This window comes from Heliangelus exortis, chromosome Z (assembly GCF_036169615.1).
Source record: "Heliangelus exortis chromosome Z, bHelExo1.hap1, whole genome shotgun sequence".
NCBI classification, from domain to species: Eukaryota; Metazoa; Chordata; class Aves; order Apodiformes; family Trochilidae; genus Heliangelus; species Heliangelus exortis.
In genome coordinates this window covers 34,400,815-34,412,960 of record NC_092454.1, presented here as the reverse complement: position 1 = coordinate 34,412,960, position 12,146 = coordinate 34,400,815, and the positions used below count along the sequence as shown (strand labels likewise).

At 43.2% G+C, this 12,146-nt stretch overlaps 1 protein-coding gene across 2 annotated transcripts; it reads left to right on the top strand.

Moving 5' to 3' along the window:
• Positions 1-12: 12 nt before the first annotated feature.
• RMI1 (RecQ mediated genome instability 1) lies at positions 13-4,204 on the top strand. 2 transcript variants are annotated; one of them, XM_071732093.1, is made up of 3 exons: positions 13-158; positions 2,315-2,846; positions 3,303-4,204. In XM_071732093.1, the coding sequence occupies exons 2-3, from the start codon at positions 2,336-2,338 to the stop codon at positions 4,202-4,204; spliced, it is 1,413 nt and encodes a 470-aa protein (XP_071588194.1). In that variant the 5' UTR covers positions 13-158; positions 2,315-2,335. The 2 variants fall into 2 exon arrangements, with proteins under 2 accessions (XP_071588194.1, XP_071588193.1); XM_071732092.1 differs by having other exon boundaries at positions 2,315-4,204.
• Positions 4,205-12,146: the final 7,942 nt, after the last annotated feature.

Here is a 12,146-nt window from a genome sequence, read left to right as displayed (position 1 = left end):
CCTCTCGCGATGCTGAGTAGCGTCACGCCGGCCTCCTATTGGCTGCTGGGGCGCGCGGGGTTTTGGGGGGCGCGCGGGACGCCGCCGCGCCCTCTTCGCCCCAAGATACAAAGTGGTGAGAGCCGAGGCCGCTACCTTGGTGCTGCCTGCTTGGCCCGGTAAGTGCGGGTGGCTGAGCTGCGACAGGGGAGGGGAGGGGGAAAGGGGCTCGCCTTTTCCGAAGGCTGCGGTCTGCGACCCCCTCCCCCCCTCCCGCCACGCCTCACCTCGCCGCGCTTCACCTCGCCCCCTCACCTTACCTCTCGTCAGGGCCTGGCCCGCGAAGGCAGGGCCGCGCGGGTGGCAGGCTGGAGCTTTGCCTTGGGGAAGCCCCTGCATTACTGCCTTCTGCGTGGTGGAGCTTTGAAGGGGACTTTGGCGGCTGGGTTTGACTTTTCTGCATTGCGGGTTATAGGGCGAAATGAACCCCCAAACCTGGTGTTTCTTAACTTTTCTTACTGTAACTTTTCTGTTTTTCATTGAGCTTGGTAGGGACGTTGAACTCTTCGGTCATCCTTTCGAAGGGTTTAAACGTGATACAGGTAGAGTGAGGCAACCTAAGGCCTCTTAAGTATATCTGTCAGAGATCTGGATGCAGGAGTTGAATGCACCATTAGCAAGTTTGCTGATGATACCTAAGTGGCAAGTGCTGTTGACTCTCTTGAGAGACAAGAGGCCTTGCAGAGCAATCTAGAGAGGAGAGCATTGAGTGATCACCAATGGCATGACATTTAAGAAATTAAAATGCCCGATTCTGCACCTGTGCAGGGAGTAATGCTGGTCACAAGTACAAGCTGGCAGAGGAGCAGCTGGAGCTCAGCCCTGCAGAAAGGGATCTGCGGGTGCTGGTGGGCATCAGGCTCACTGTGAGTCAGCGTGTGCCCTGGCAGCCACAAGGGCAACCCAGTCCTAGGGGCATCACACACAGCATGAGCAGCCAGGGGAAGAGGGAATCAAGCACTGTGTGCAGTTCTGGGCCCTCAACTTCAAGAAGGATGTGAAGGTCCTTGGATGTGTCCAGAGGAGGGCTACAAAGCCGGTGGAAGAGCTGGAAGGCATGCGCTGTAAGGACCTGGCAAGGACTCCTGAGTTTAACTAAGAGGAGGCTGAGGGGCGACCTCATTGCTCTCTGCCATTTCCTGAGGAGGTACAGTGAAGAGGGAGGTGTTGAGCTCTTCTCCCTGGGATCCAGCAACAGGACACATGAAAATGGTTCAAAGCTTCACTTGGGGAGGTTTAGAGTGGACATCAGGAAGCACTTCTTTATCAAGGGAGTGGTCAAACACTGGAACAGGCTTTCTTAGAGAGGTGTTTGATGCCCCATGCCTGCCAGTGCCTTAAAAAGAGGCCTTTGGACAATGCCCTGAAAAACATACTTAACTTTTGGTCAGCCTTGAATTGGTCAAGCGGTTGGGCTAGATGCTCACTGTAGATGCCTTCCAATGGAAATAGGCTGTCCTGTCCTGTCCTATCCTATCCTATCCTATCCTATCCTATCCTATCCTATCCTATCCTTGCATAGCTACTTCCTAAACTAACAAGAAGGTAGAGTTAACTGTCTAGTTTCCACATGGTGACTGTCAAGACTTGTTGTTCTTGCAGCCAAACATGGACAGGTCTCTAGATAAAAATGATTTTTCAAGCTAGCTTTCTTTTGAGCTGTACAAAGCTTTTATCTAGTTACAGTGTAAAAGTTACCTCTGCCATAGAAGTGCTGACAGGTCCCAGCCTGGTTCTGTTGTAGATGAGATCTCCTCTGTTCGTAACAGTTCTGGTGAAATGGGACAATAGTTTCTTAAATCAATTTCAAAAGTAATCATTAAAAAACAAGTAACAGCAGCACCTATTGAAATAAAAGCAAAAGAAATAAGAGGGCATATGTATAATAAACAAATTCTGTTGTTGTTTTTTTTTTTCCATTCATTCATCTGCCGTCCAACAAAATTATTTCAGTTACATACTTCTAATGAAATCAACAGGAAAGGAAAAGTCACCAGGCAAGGCTGCTTGTAGAAGTCTCCGTACTTTCCTGATACTCTATGACGAGTAAACTGCACATACTTTTTATGTTGAATGAAACTTTAAATATTAGAAAAGGATATGTATTTTTGCTGTATGTAGAAGTGGCTTTAATTTAAATTGCCTCTATCTTGTTACACTTAGAATAGTTGAACTTTGAATTGAGAGCAAATTTCTATTTAATACAAGTGAGAAACTTGTCATAACTTCAGCTATTGTCAGAAGAGTAAATATGTCTTTTTGGGTTTTGTTCTAGGGAATTTACTCTTAAAGGAAAATGTCTACAATTAACATTGCATCAAGAGTGGAAACTTGGCTATCATCCACATGGCATGTTAAAGTTCCTTTGACGTGGCTGGAAGCATGTATTAGTTGGATCCAGGAAGAAAATAGTGGTAATAACTTAAGTCAGGCTCAGATTAACAGGCAGGTGTTTGAGCAATGGCTTCTTACTGATCTGAGAGATTTGGAATATCCCATTTTGCCTGACTGCATCTTAGATGCCCCCAAAGGAGAGTTGTTAGGTTCCTATTCCATACAGATTGATTCTCTGGTTGACGTTAGCCAGCCAGCATATTCTCAGCTGCAGAAGCTGAGAGGGAAAAATACTGTGAATGAAGAAGTAACAGCCAGTACTCAGGCATTCCAGAAGCCCTGGGAAGCAAAACCTACTCGAATGCTGATGCTGCAACTAACTGATGGGATGCATCAAATTCAGGGCATGGAGTATCAACCAGTGCCTGTTCTTCACAGTAATCTTCCTCCTGGAACAAAAATCACTGTACAAGGTAATATTTCTTATCGTCTTGGAGTCCTTTTGCTTAAACCAGAAAATGTGAAACTGTTGGGGGGTGAAGTGGATGCTCTTCTGGAGGAGTATTCTCAGGAAAGAGTCCTTGCTAAATTAATTGGAGAAACTGAAAACCTTGGTTCTGTTGGACAGGCTCGTCATGACCAAATTATTTCAAGGCCTATAGATGAATTAGAACAAACTCAGGGCCCTTCAGATGAAGAGCTTTTAGCCAGCCTTGATGAAAATAGTGCACTTGCTTTAAACAATGAAGCATCTTTAGAAAGTGGATACTGCAGTAGAAGCAACAATTTTCATACTGCCTCAGGTTCACTGACTGCACATGATGGAAATGTTAGGCTATGGCAATCTGAAAGTCCTTTGCCTCACTCAGATGAACAAGTTTCACCTCCTGTAGAATATGTTGATGACTTTTTAAATGACTTTCCTTTAGAAGATGATTTTCTTCTGGAAGAAGAGATGCAAAGAGACCTGGAAGAAGTGCCATCAGTGGTCATGAATAGAAATACAGGTTTAATTACTGAAAGACTCCCACATACATCTAGAAGCTCCTGCAATTCATCTTTAAATGACACTTGTGAAAAAGATGATGTAAATGAAAGAGTTAAGCCTGCAGAAGCTACCATCAAACAAAAGACTCCTGGAAGAACAGTATTTGATGGAAATAAAAATAATATGAGTAGCTTTTCAGAGCACAAGAGTATACATCAGACCTGTAGTTACATAGATTTTTCTTTGGCAAAACTTTCTGAAGAACAGAATGGTACAGGCCTAGATGAGAGCAGATGTAAATCCCAGCAGACTTCTGACAGCAGGCTGTTAAATGAAGATCCTGTATTTTTCTCAAAAACAGATCAGCAGAAGCATGATTTACAGACCTTTCCTTGCAGAGCAATAGAGAAACACTTAGATTTAGATTCTCTGCCTTTCACATATATTTCCCTTCTCCTTGCAAGAAACCTTGAAAATGTTACAACTCTGAAAGTTAAGTGTTTCATTGTTACTCTTACTGGAAACCTCACAAGCGCCAATGGGTACTGGGGTATAAAGGCAAAAATTTCTGATGGTTCAGCTTATCTTGAAGTAGATTTTGCTGATGATATTTTAACAAGTTTGATTGGCTTTTCAGTGCTTGAAATGAATAGGCTGAAAAAGGATACGGCTTTACACCTGAAACTTAAGGATGGTCTAGAGAAATGTCAAAAAGAACTGATAGATCTTTGTTGTTTGATGACTATAGAGTTTGATCCACATAATTCTAAAGCCACTGTATTAATGCTTCAGGATGCTGATGCAAGGCATCTAGAACAACTGAAGAAACGTTTGAATAAGTAATGTATGCAAACTTGCAGACTATATCTTAGGAAACATTTAAGTCAGATTTCCCCTAAGGAACTGTTGAAAGTTCAGTTATAAAGTGATATGTCTTTTATCAAGAAAGATAATGGAAGAACAAGAGGAGGAGATAATTTGTTGGAGTGAAACTTAGCAGTTTGATTCTTATGGTAAATGTATTGGAATAAATTTTCAAATATTTCTATCTTGATTTGAAGTACTCATGTATCATTTTCACTCTGCAAAATCCTCCCTGTCTTTGACCGATGATCTAAGTAGCAGAATGTGTCAGGAAATGTATAGTAAAGAACAAACCAGCTCGTTAGCATACTTTTCTAAGAATGATTGCTTGCCTGATTTATAGAAGGTAGCTACATGAGACCATCAGCCCTTTCTTGAAGGAAAGCAGTTGAATAAATATAAACAAGGAATTGTTGTTTAAATGCAGTCTCTTCTGACTATGCCAACGTGAAAACTCAAGTACATACTTAGTGTGTGAGAACCTGAACCTTTGGAGAGGAGGGAGGACACCTAACCCTATACATAAATAAGATAAAAATCTGTACATATTTTACAAAATCAAACAAAAAACCAAATATTTAAAAATCTTTTATTAATAGAACAATATTATTGTAGCATACAGGTAATTTTTTTTGTTGTGTTATTTTTAATCATTGCTAATAGTTTTGAACCCATACGTAACCTTATTCGTTGTCTCATGATGACGTGTAACATTTTCACAGAATAATCAAATACTTGTGCTACAGAACTGTTGTATATATATATTTAATTTTGGTCTTAGTTTTCATGGATATTTTTAATGTCTGTTTTTAAAATGTATGAAAATGCATCTATGAAAATTTTCATTAAAACTTGGGTGGAAGCTGTGTAGTCACTTTAAAAGAAAACCATACGCCTTACGAGTGTATAAAGTCTCATAAATAGTTTGGGTTTTTTATTCTTCCTTATCCTTCCCTTCCTTTTCCCTGCTCTTGGCTTTTTAATTTTATTTTATTTGAAATTAGGAGAATTAAAATTCTGCCAGAGGTAGGGGGCTAATGACATAAGTCTGCACATTGTTGATAGTGGCACAAAGAATGTAAATTGGGTAGTCAGAAGAGGGATTTTTCACTTGGTCGGTCGATATCTTTTTTCAGAGCCATTTGTTTCTCTGAACAATGTCTGTTAGACCATTGGGAATTTCTGTGAGTATTGCCCTACTGCCCTGTCCCCAATTGAGAAGGGTCCTTTGAGACTCAAAGTGACATAAGGAAAACTAGAGGTGATTTGCAAATAAAGTAAAAATGGAGGAACCTGGCAGAGGGGGAATCTAGAGCTTTCTCAGCCTCAATGCATGAGGTTTTTTTGTGCTTTATTGTATACAATTTTAGAAATGCATAACTTCCAGTGTCTCTTACTTTCCTTTCCTCCCCTCTCCTTTTTATCTCCATAATGAAGAGAAACAGAGCAAAGCATAACCCATAGAGGCATCTTTGGCTTTGTTTTCTGAAACTGATGGGAACTGTGCATCACTTAGAACTGTAACAGCAAAAGCTTTTGTCTATGTGGAGCTGATATTGCTGGATCTTCAGAATTCAGAAAAAATTGCTTAGTAGGAAATTGACCAAGCTTCAGCCCATGTTACCTTGGAAAAGGTAATACAGATGGCTAACCTTCTAGTGCAGTTGTATGGAAACACTTCTTTTATGATGAATTATAGAAACTTCCTTTGAAGTTTTGGCATTACCACATAAAAGCATAGGAACCCTTATTGTTCAAGCTAAACTAATAATCCACAAATTTTATTCTGCTGCAGGGCAAGAGGAAGGTCATTCAAAGTGCAGAATCAAATTTTAAGTATTGTTTGTTTCAGTTGATGAAGTCACACCTGCATTTGTGTCAAAGTATAGTCATCTCTGCTAAAAGAAGTTAATGCATCTTCCATCCTCTCCATGCCTCTTCAGCCTTTAATGCACTGTTACTTGTGATTTTTCCCATCTCCCCCCATTACCACTGCCCTATTGTCTTCCTTTGCAGGATGTTCTTCCTTGAAGGCTACGCCTGCGCTTGTTTTCCAGTGCACACTCAAATTTCTGTACTGCTAGCTGTTTAGAGCTTGTCTGCTCTACAAATATTCAAGTGCATTTTTCTAGTGTATAATGTTTACAGGTCTGTATTTAAAATATCAGAATTACTGACGGATAGCTTTTCAGACAAAGGAAGGAAGTACAGTGATTTTGAGAAAGTGTGCTTAGTTAGGAGCAGGTCAAACAGAACATGCCATGTGTGGCTGCGTGTACCAGTCACTGGTTCCTGCCTTAGATACTTTATTGGCTCTCAGAATCAATTTTTCTATTACCCATCTTAACACTTCTGTGCTTTGTGTAGGTATTTGTGTAGGCTGCCCCAGTGTGCATGTTAGAGAACAGGCTGCAACCCCAACCAGCTGTGACAGTGATCTGGAGCAGAGGTACAGCCACACTCCCGCTGGGGACTGCAACAGAATTCCTGTATGAGCTGCTGAAGGCAATTTTCATGGCAGGTGCTGTCATGAGTAACATGTAGCTGTCTAGCATAAATCAGATCCTGATCTGTCATCTCAATGCTAATTTACAAACTCACTTTTTCTTGCTAACATTTCTTCAGCTGCTAACGGGACTTAAGTACCTGCAGCATATCTGGTGCAGAAACTGCATTCTTAAGGAATGTTTTTATGCTAATTGGAAAAACAAGCTCCATTTTTTTCATTGCTGATTACAATGGAAGCTTCTAACTAACTCAGTTTTAAAGTACAAAACCTACGAATATTCTCAAGCAATGCCTTGGATGGAAGCAATAAACTGGCTATGCTGGTGCTGGGTAGGTGCCTCAGAATATCCTATTTAAAAGCTGTCAATAAAGCAAGATTGTAGAAAAAAGAAAGTTCTCAGAAGCTTGGCGCATTCTGTTTCCTTTAAAGGTACTCACTCTCAAACTGTATGACAAGGCAATAGCTAGACCAAAGAATGTGGCTGTTTTCCAAAAGACTAGGCTGGCAAAAACAGGTTGAGAACTAGCCTAACCCTACTGGATACTAGTTTGGCCTCAGAGGTTCATGTTGTTATAAACCAGCAACTTCCTTCTTGTTGAATGAAGGCAGTGTCCTAAGGAAGGAGCAGCTAGGCGAGATAATGTCATTTTAAAGTTTCAGTCAGGGATTTCTTAAACGATTTTCTGTCCTTCTCCAGTACTGTCACTTCACACTACAAGAACTGTGCATTTCAGGTCATACCAGTAGCAGAAACTTTCACAATAGCTGAGTATGTAACATGATTAGATGGAACAGTAAACATAACATTTGGTTCTAAATATAAAGCCTTATTTCTTAATGTCTCACTGTAAGAATGTCAAGCATTTCTGTGTAGAATAAAAACATAATAATGTCAAGCCTCTTGTTGCATGAAAGAAAGATTGATTTATAATACAGTACTTACATGAGAGGAAAGGGCAAAAAATGTAAGTAGTACCTCTGATTTTAGAACAAATTCATTGTATTATGGTCTTAGAAGGCGTAGGATGCCAGCAGTAATGACAGTCATCATCATCATCATGGCTTGGCTTTGTGAATGAAGCTTTAAGAAGGGCTCTCCCCAGGCTTGCTGCAAGCACACTGATGGCTGATAAGGGCAATGTGGGACAGGCAGTGCGGGTGCAAAAGTCACAGCAGAAAGTGTCCTGTGAGGGGACAGCCAAGGCACGGTTCTTTCTGCGCTGTCTTTTCTCCTCGAGACTGATTCTACTTGTGCTCCCAAAGGAGGCAGCAGTGTTATGGATGGTGTCTCCGTGTCTCCTGACTGGAGGCCAGAGTGGAGCACTGATGGCAGTCAATATGGCCAAAGCTGAGGGATTGTTTCAGGGAGTCCTTGTATCTCCTCTCTGGGGCTCCTCTGTTGTGGCAGCCGGTGGCAAGTTCACCACAGAGCACAATCTTAAGGAGGGGGTGATCCTCCATCCTGGAGATGTGCCCAGCACAGCTGCATCCTCAGTATCATGACCTCCATACTGGTGACCCCTGCCTGTTCAAGGACAGGAACATTGGTCACGCAGTCAGTCCAGTGGATGTTTAGGATTGTATGGAGGCAGCACTGATGGAAGTGTTCAAGGAGTCGCAGGCGGTGGCGGTAGATGACCCATGATTCAGACCCCTATATAAGAGTAGACAGTACAATGGCTCTGCAGACATTGATCTTTGTACCCTTCTTCAGGTGTTCATTGCTCCAGACTCTTCTATGAAGTGTCCCGAATGCTCTGTATGCCTTTGCTAATCTGTTGTCTATCTCTTTGTCGATCTTGGCGTCTGAGGAAATAATGCATCCCAGATAGATCCTAATCGTTCCAAGATTTGCCACAGGCCCTTTCTACTCAGTGTCAAAAGCTTTAGTGAGGTCAATGAATGTCACATAAAGACCTCTACTCTGTTCCCTACACTTTTCTTGCAGCTGTCTGAGAGCAAATACCATGTCTGTGGTACTTCTACTGGCTCTAAAACCACATTAGCTTTCAGGTAGAACTTCCTCTGCTGTCGCAGGTACTAATCTGTTCAAAAGTATCCTTGCAAGGATTTTTCCAGCAATGAAGAGCAGAGTTATACCTCAATAGTTGGAGCAGTTTGGCTTTTTCCTCTCTTCTTGTACAGGATGATGATGACTGCATCACGGAGATCTGGTGGTAATTTGCCTTGTTCCCAACAACTCACAAGGAGCTCGTGAATTTAGCATGGAGTGGTTGGCCTCTATGCTTCCATACTTCAGGTGGGATTCCATCAACCCCAGCTGCCTTGCCAGTTTTCAGCTGCTGTATGGCCTTAAGAGTCTCTGCCTATGTCCAATTTGGTTTTCACCGGTTGTTGTGTAATGTGCTGAATTGCTGAGCCTTGGACTACATGGCTGGCACTGAAGAGAGTCTGAAAATGTTCAGACCATTGATTCAGGATGGAGGTTTTGTCTGTGAGAAGCATTTGGCCATCTGAGCTGAGGAGGGGGCTTTGGACCTGGAGTGTGGGTCCATACACTGCTTTCAGCGCTTCACAGAGCCCTCTCTGGTCACCCATAACTGCACACAGTTCAGTCTTTCCTGCTAGGTTGATCCACCACTTCTTCTGGATGTCTCAAAATTTCTGTTGGAGCTTACTGCATGCAAGACTAAAGGCTGCTTTTCTTACATGGCAGGATGGCTGAGAGAGGTGTGCTTGGTGAGTGGTTCTCTTCTTTGTCAACAATTCTTGGATCTCTTGGTTGTTTTCATCAAACCAATCTTTGTTTTTCTTTGAGGAGAACCCTAGGGATTCTTCAGGGGACTGCAGGATGCTCTTTTTAATGTATTGCCAAAGCGCTTCAGGAGGGGGATCTATGGGATGATCTAAAAGTCTAGCTTAAAGGTTTACCTGGAAGCTGTCTGTTTCTCATTGTATCTTTTTGAAGATCATTGACTTTGAGCCTCCTCCTTGGGATGCCACCCCTCTTAGATTTGAGCTTAAAGCAGAGGGTAAGTTTGCATGGCACAAGGCAGTGGTCTGTATGACACTCTGCACTGGGCATCCCTCGGGTATGACGGACATTGCCAACATTTCTCTGGTGCACTGAGACACAGTCAGTGAGGTGCCAGTGCTTGGATTGAGGATGCATCCAGGTTGTCTTCAGGCTGTCTTTCTGCTGGAAGATAGTGTTGGTCATGGTGAGCTGCTGTTCAGCACAAAACTCTAGCAGGAGACATCAGTTGTCATTACAGTTTCCAACACCATGCTTGCCAAGTGCTCCTTTCCAGGCTTCATAGTCCTTTCCTACTCTGGCATTGAAGTCACCAAGGATTATGATCTTGTCACCTGCAGGAATCTTCTGGGTGAGGTGGCAAAGCTTGGTGTAGAATTTGACTTTTCCTGCATGGTCAGCTTGGAGGGCTGGGGCCCCATACAGTAATGACAGTAACTGAGAGGTTGAGGGCAGCTTGAGATTGTAACTCTCTTTAATTCAACAGAAGCGACAGAAGTTTCCTACAAATCCATTTCTCATCTAAATGTCTACGTAGCATACTTCTGTATCAGTGAGTTACTTAAAATAATTTTTTTCCTTAAGGATTTTTTCCCTATTTACACTGGGTTTTCCAACAAGCCAAAATTGCAGTGCATTGCTGTGAGAATTTGTCCCGCTTTTGATTCTTAGCCTGCTCTTAAGGCTAAACCTTGTTCTCTCATCCTCTCCAGGGAGTGGCATGTGTCCCAGCTCCTTGACCACTTTGGCAGCCATCTGCTGGTCACCTGCTTCACAATGTCACTGGCTTTCTTGTACTAGGAGAGTCTAAATAGGACACAGTACTCCACATGCAGTCTCACAAGAGGTGAAAGCAGAAGGCAGCTCACTTTTTTGGACCTGCTTGCTGCTCTGATGGAGACTGGTATGTGACTGTTTCTTGCCACTGGCAAGGTCACAGTGCTGACATATTTAACCTCTCAACCACTGCACACAGTTTTTACTCTGTAAGCTTTCTCACTAGTTGGCCCCCAAGCCGTACTGTTACATAAGGTCATTTCTGCTAAGATGTGGGACTTTTTGTTTGCTTTTGTTGAACTTAAGGAGGCTTCTCTCAGTCAATGTGTTCAGCCCATGGAGTACTGGCTCTGTAGCCCTGACTTTGCTTTCCTTTTCTCCCTCCCTGCCGTGTGCGGTAGCTTCTCCTCCACTTGCCCCTTACTTATGCATTCAGAAACCTCTTCCTAAAGGATATCCAGTTGGGCAAACATGACTCGCCATTGGTAGACCCATCCTGGGTGTTCCCAGTCACCATTTTGCTCACATGCCTAGGTATAGATTCAGCAAGGATCTGCTTTATTCCCTGGGACTGAGGTCAGTCTGCCCAGTCTGTAGTTCCTTGCGTCCTTTTCCCCAAAGATGGGTGTGACACTTGCCTTTTTCCAGTCATAAGGAACCTCCTGATATGCTGTGACCTTTGCAATATAATAGAGTAGCCTTGTGGTAGCTTGAGCCAGCACCCTCTGCAAGCACCCTGCCTGGTCCCATGGAGAGTCAAGTGTGTCTGCAGGGTAAAGCACTCCATTGTCACATGGAGGTGCTGGTACATGACTGTGGTAAGTAGGACACCGACTCTGACTCTAAAGTGTGATTTTAAAATTAAATTAAAGCTATCAGAGTTACCACTTTTGGACAAAGGTGAGGTTCTGAAGGTGGCATAATCTCTGGTACCAAGTGGAAGCTGCCTGCCAGCTCCTCTGGCACCTTGCACTGCCTGAGCTCATCCTGTGTCCCAGAGGTTTGTGCAACCCCATGCAGCCTGAAGCCATGCTGGGCATGCACAACACAGGCCTGCTCTGGGTCAGGTTGGCCATGTGTAGTTATCTGGCCAGGATTGCTTTTCTTCCTGCCCTGTCCCCCAGAGTTGTTCCCCTTCTCGTCCCTATCTGCTTTGCCAGTGTCCCTAAATTTTTCCTGAAATTCCCTTTGGGTACTCTCTGTTTCATGTCTGAGTGGGGTCAAGGGTGGTCTACCCATCCACACTAGTGTCCTGACATACCAGCTTCATTTTCTGCACTGTTAATGCTTGTATGCTCAGGTTATCCTGAGAAACAACTCACAGCCCTGGGCCTTTCTGCCTACCTGGTCAGTTTCCTGTTGGATCCAAATAAACCACAAAATACGGTGCAGTCAGATGTGAAGCTCAATGATGTGTTATTTAACTTGCTCACTTCTCTGAGTATTTAGAAACATGATGTCAAGATCTCTGCAGTCAGGGCTGCCCTCAACCTCTCCCTCTATAGTTCTGTCTTGTTCCCAAATGGCAAGTCCTGCAGAGCTTTTCCTGTCATCTGCTCATGGAGCACCTGCCTCTTTTGGTGTCTCTATTGCCTGTGTAAGCTGTAAGATATTTAGAAGAAGGTCTGTATAATAGGTTT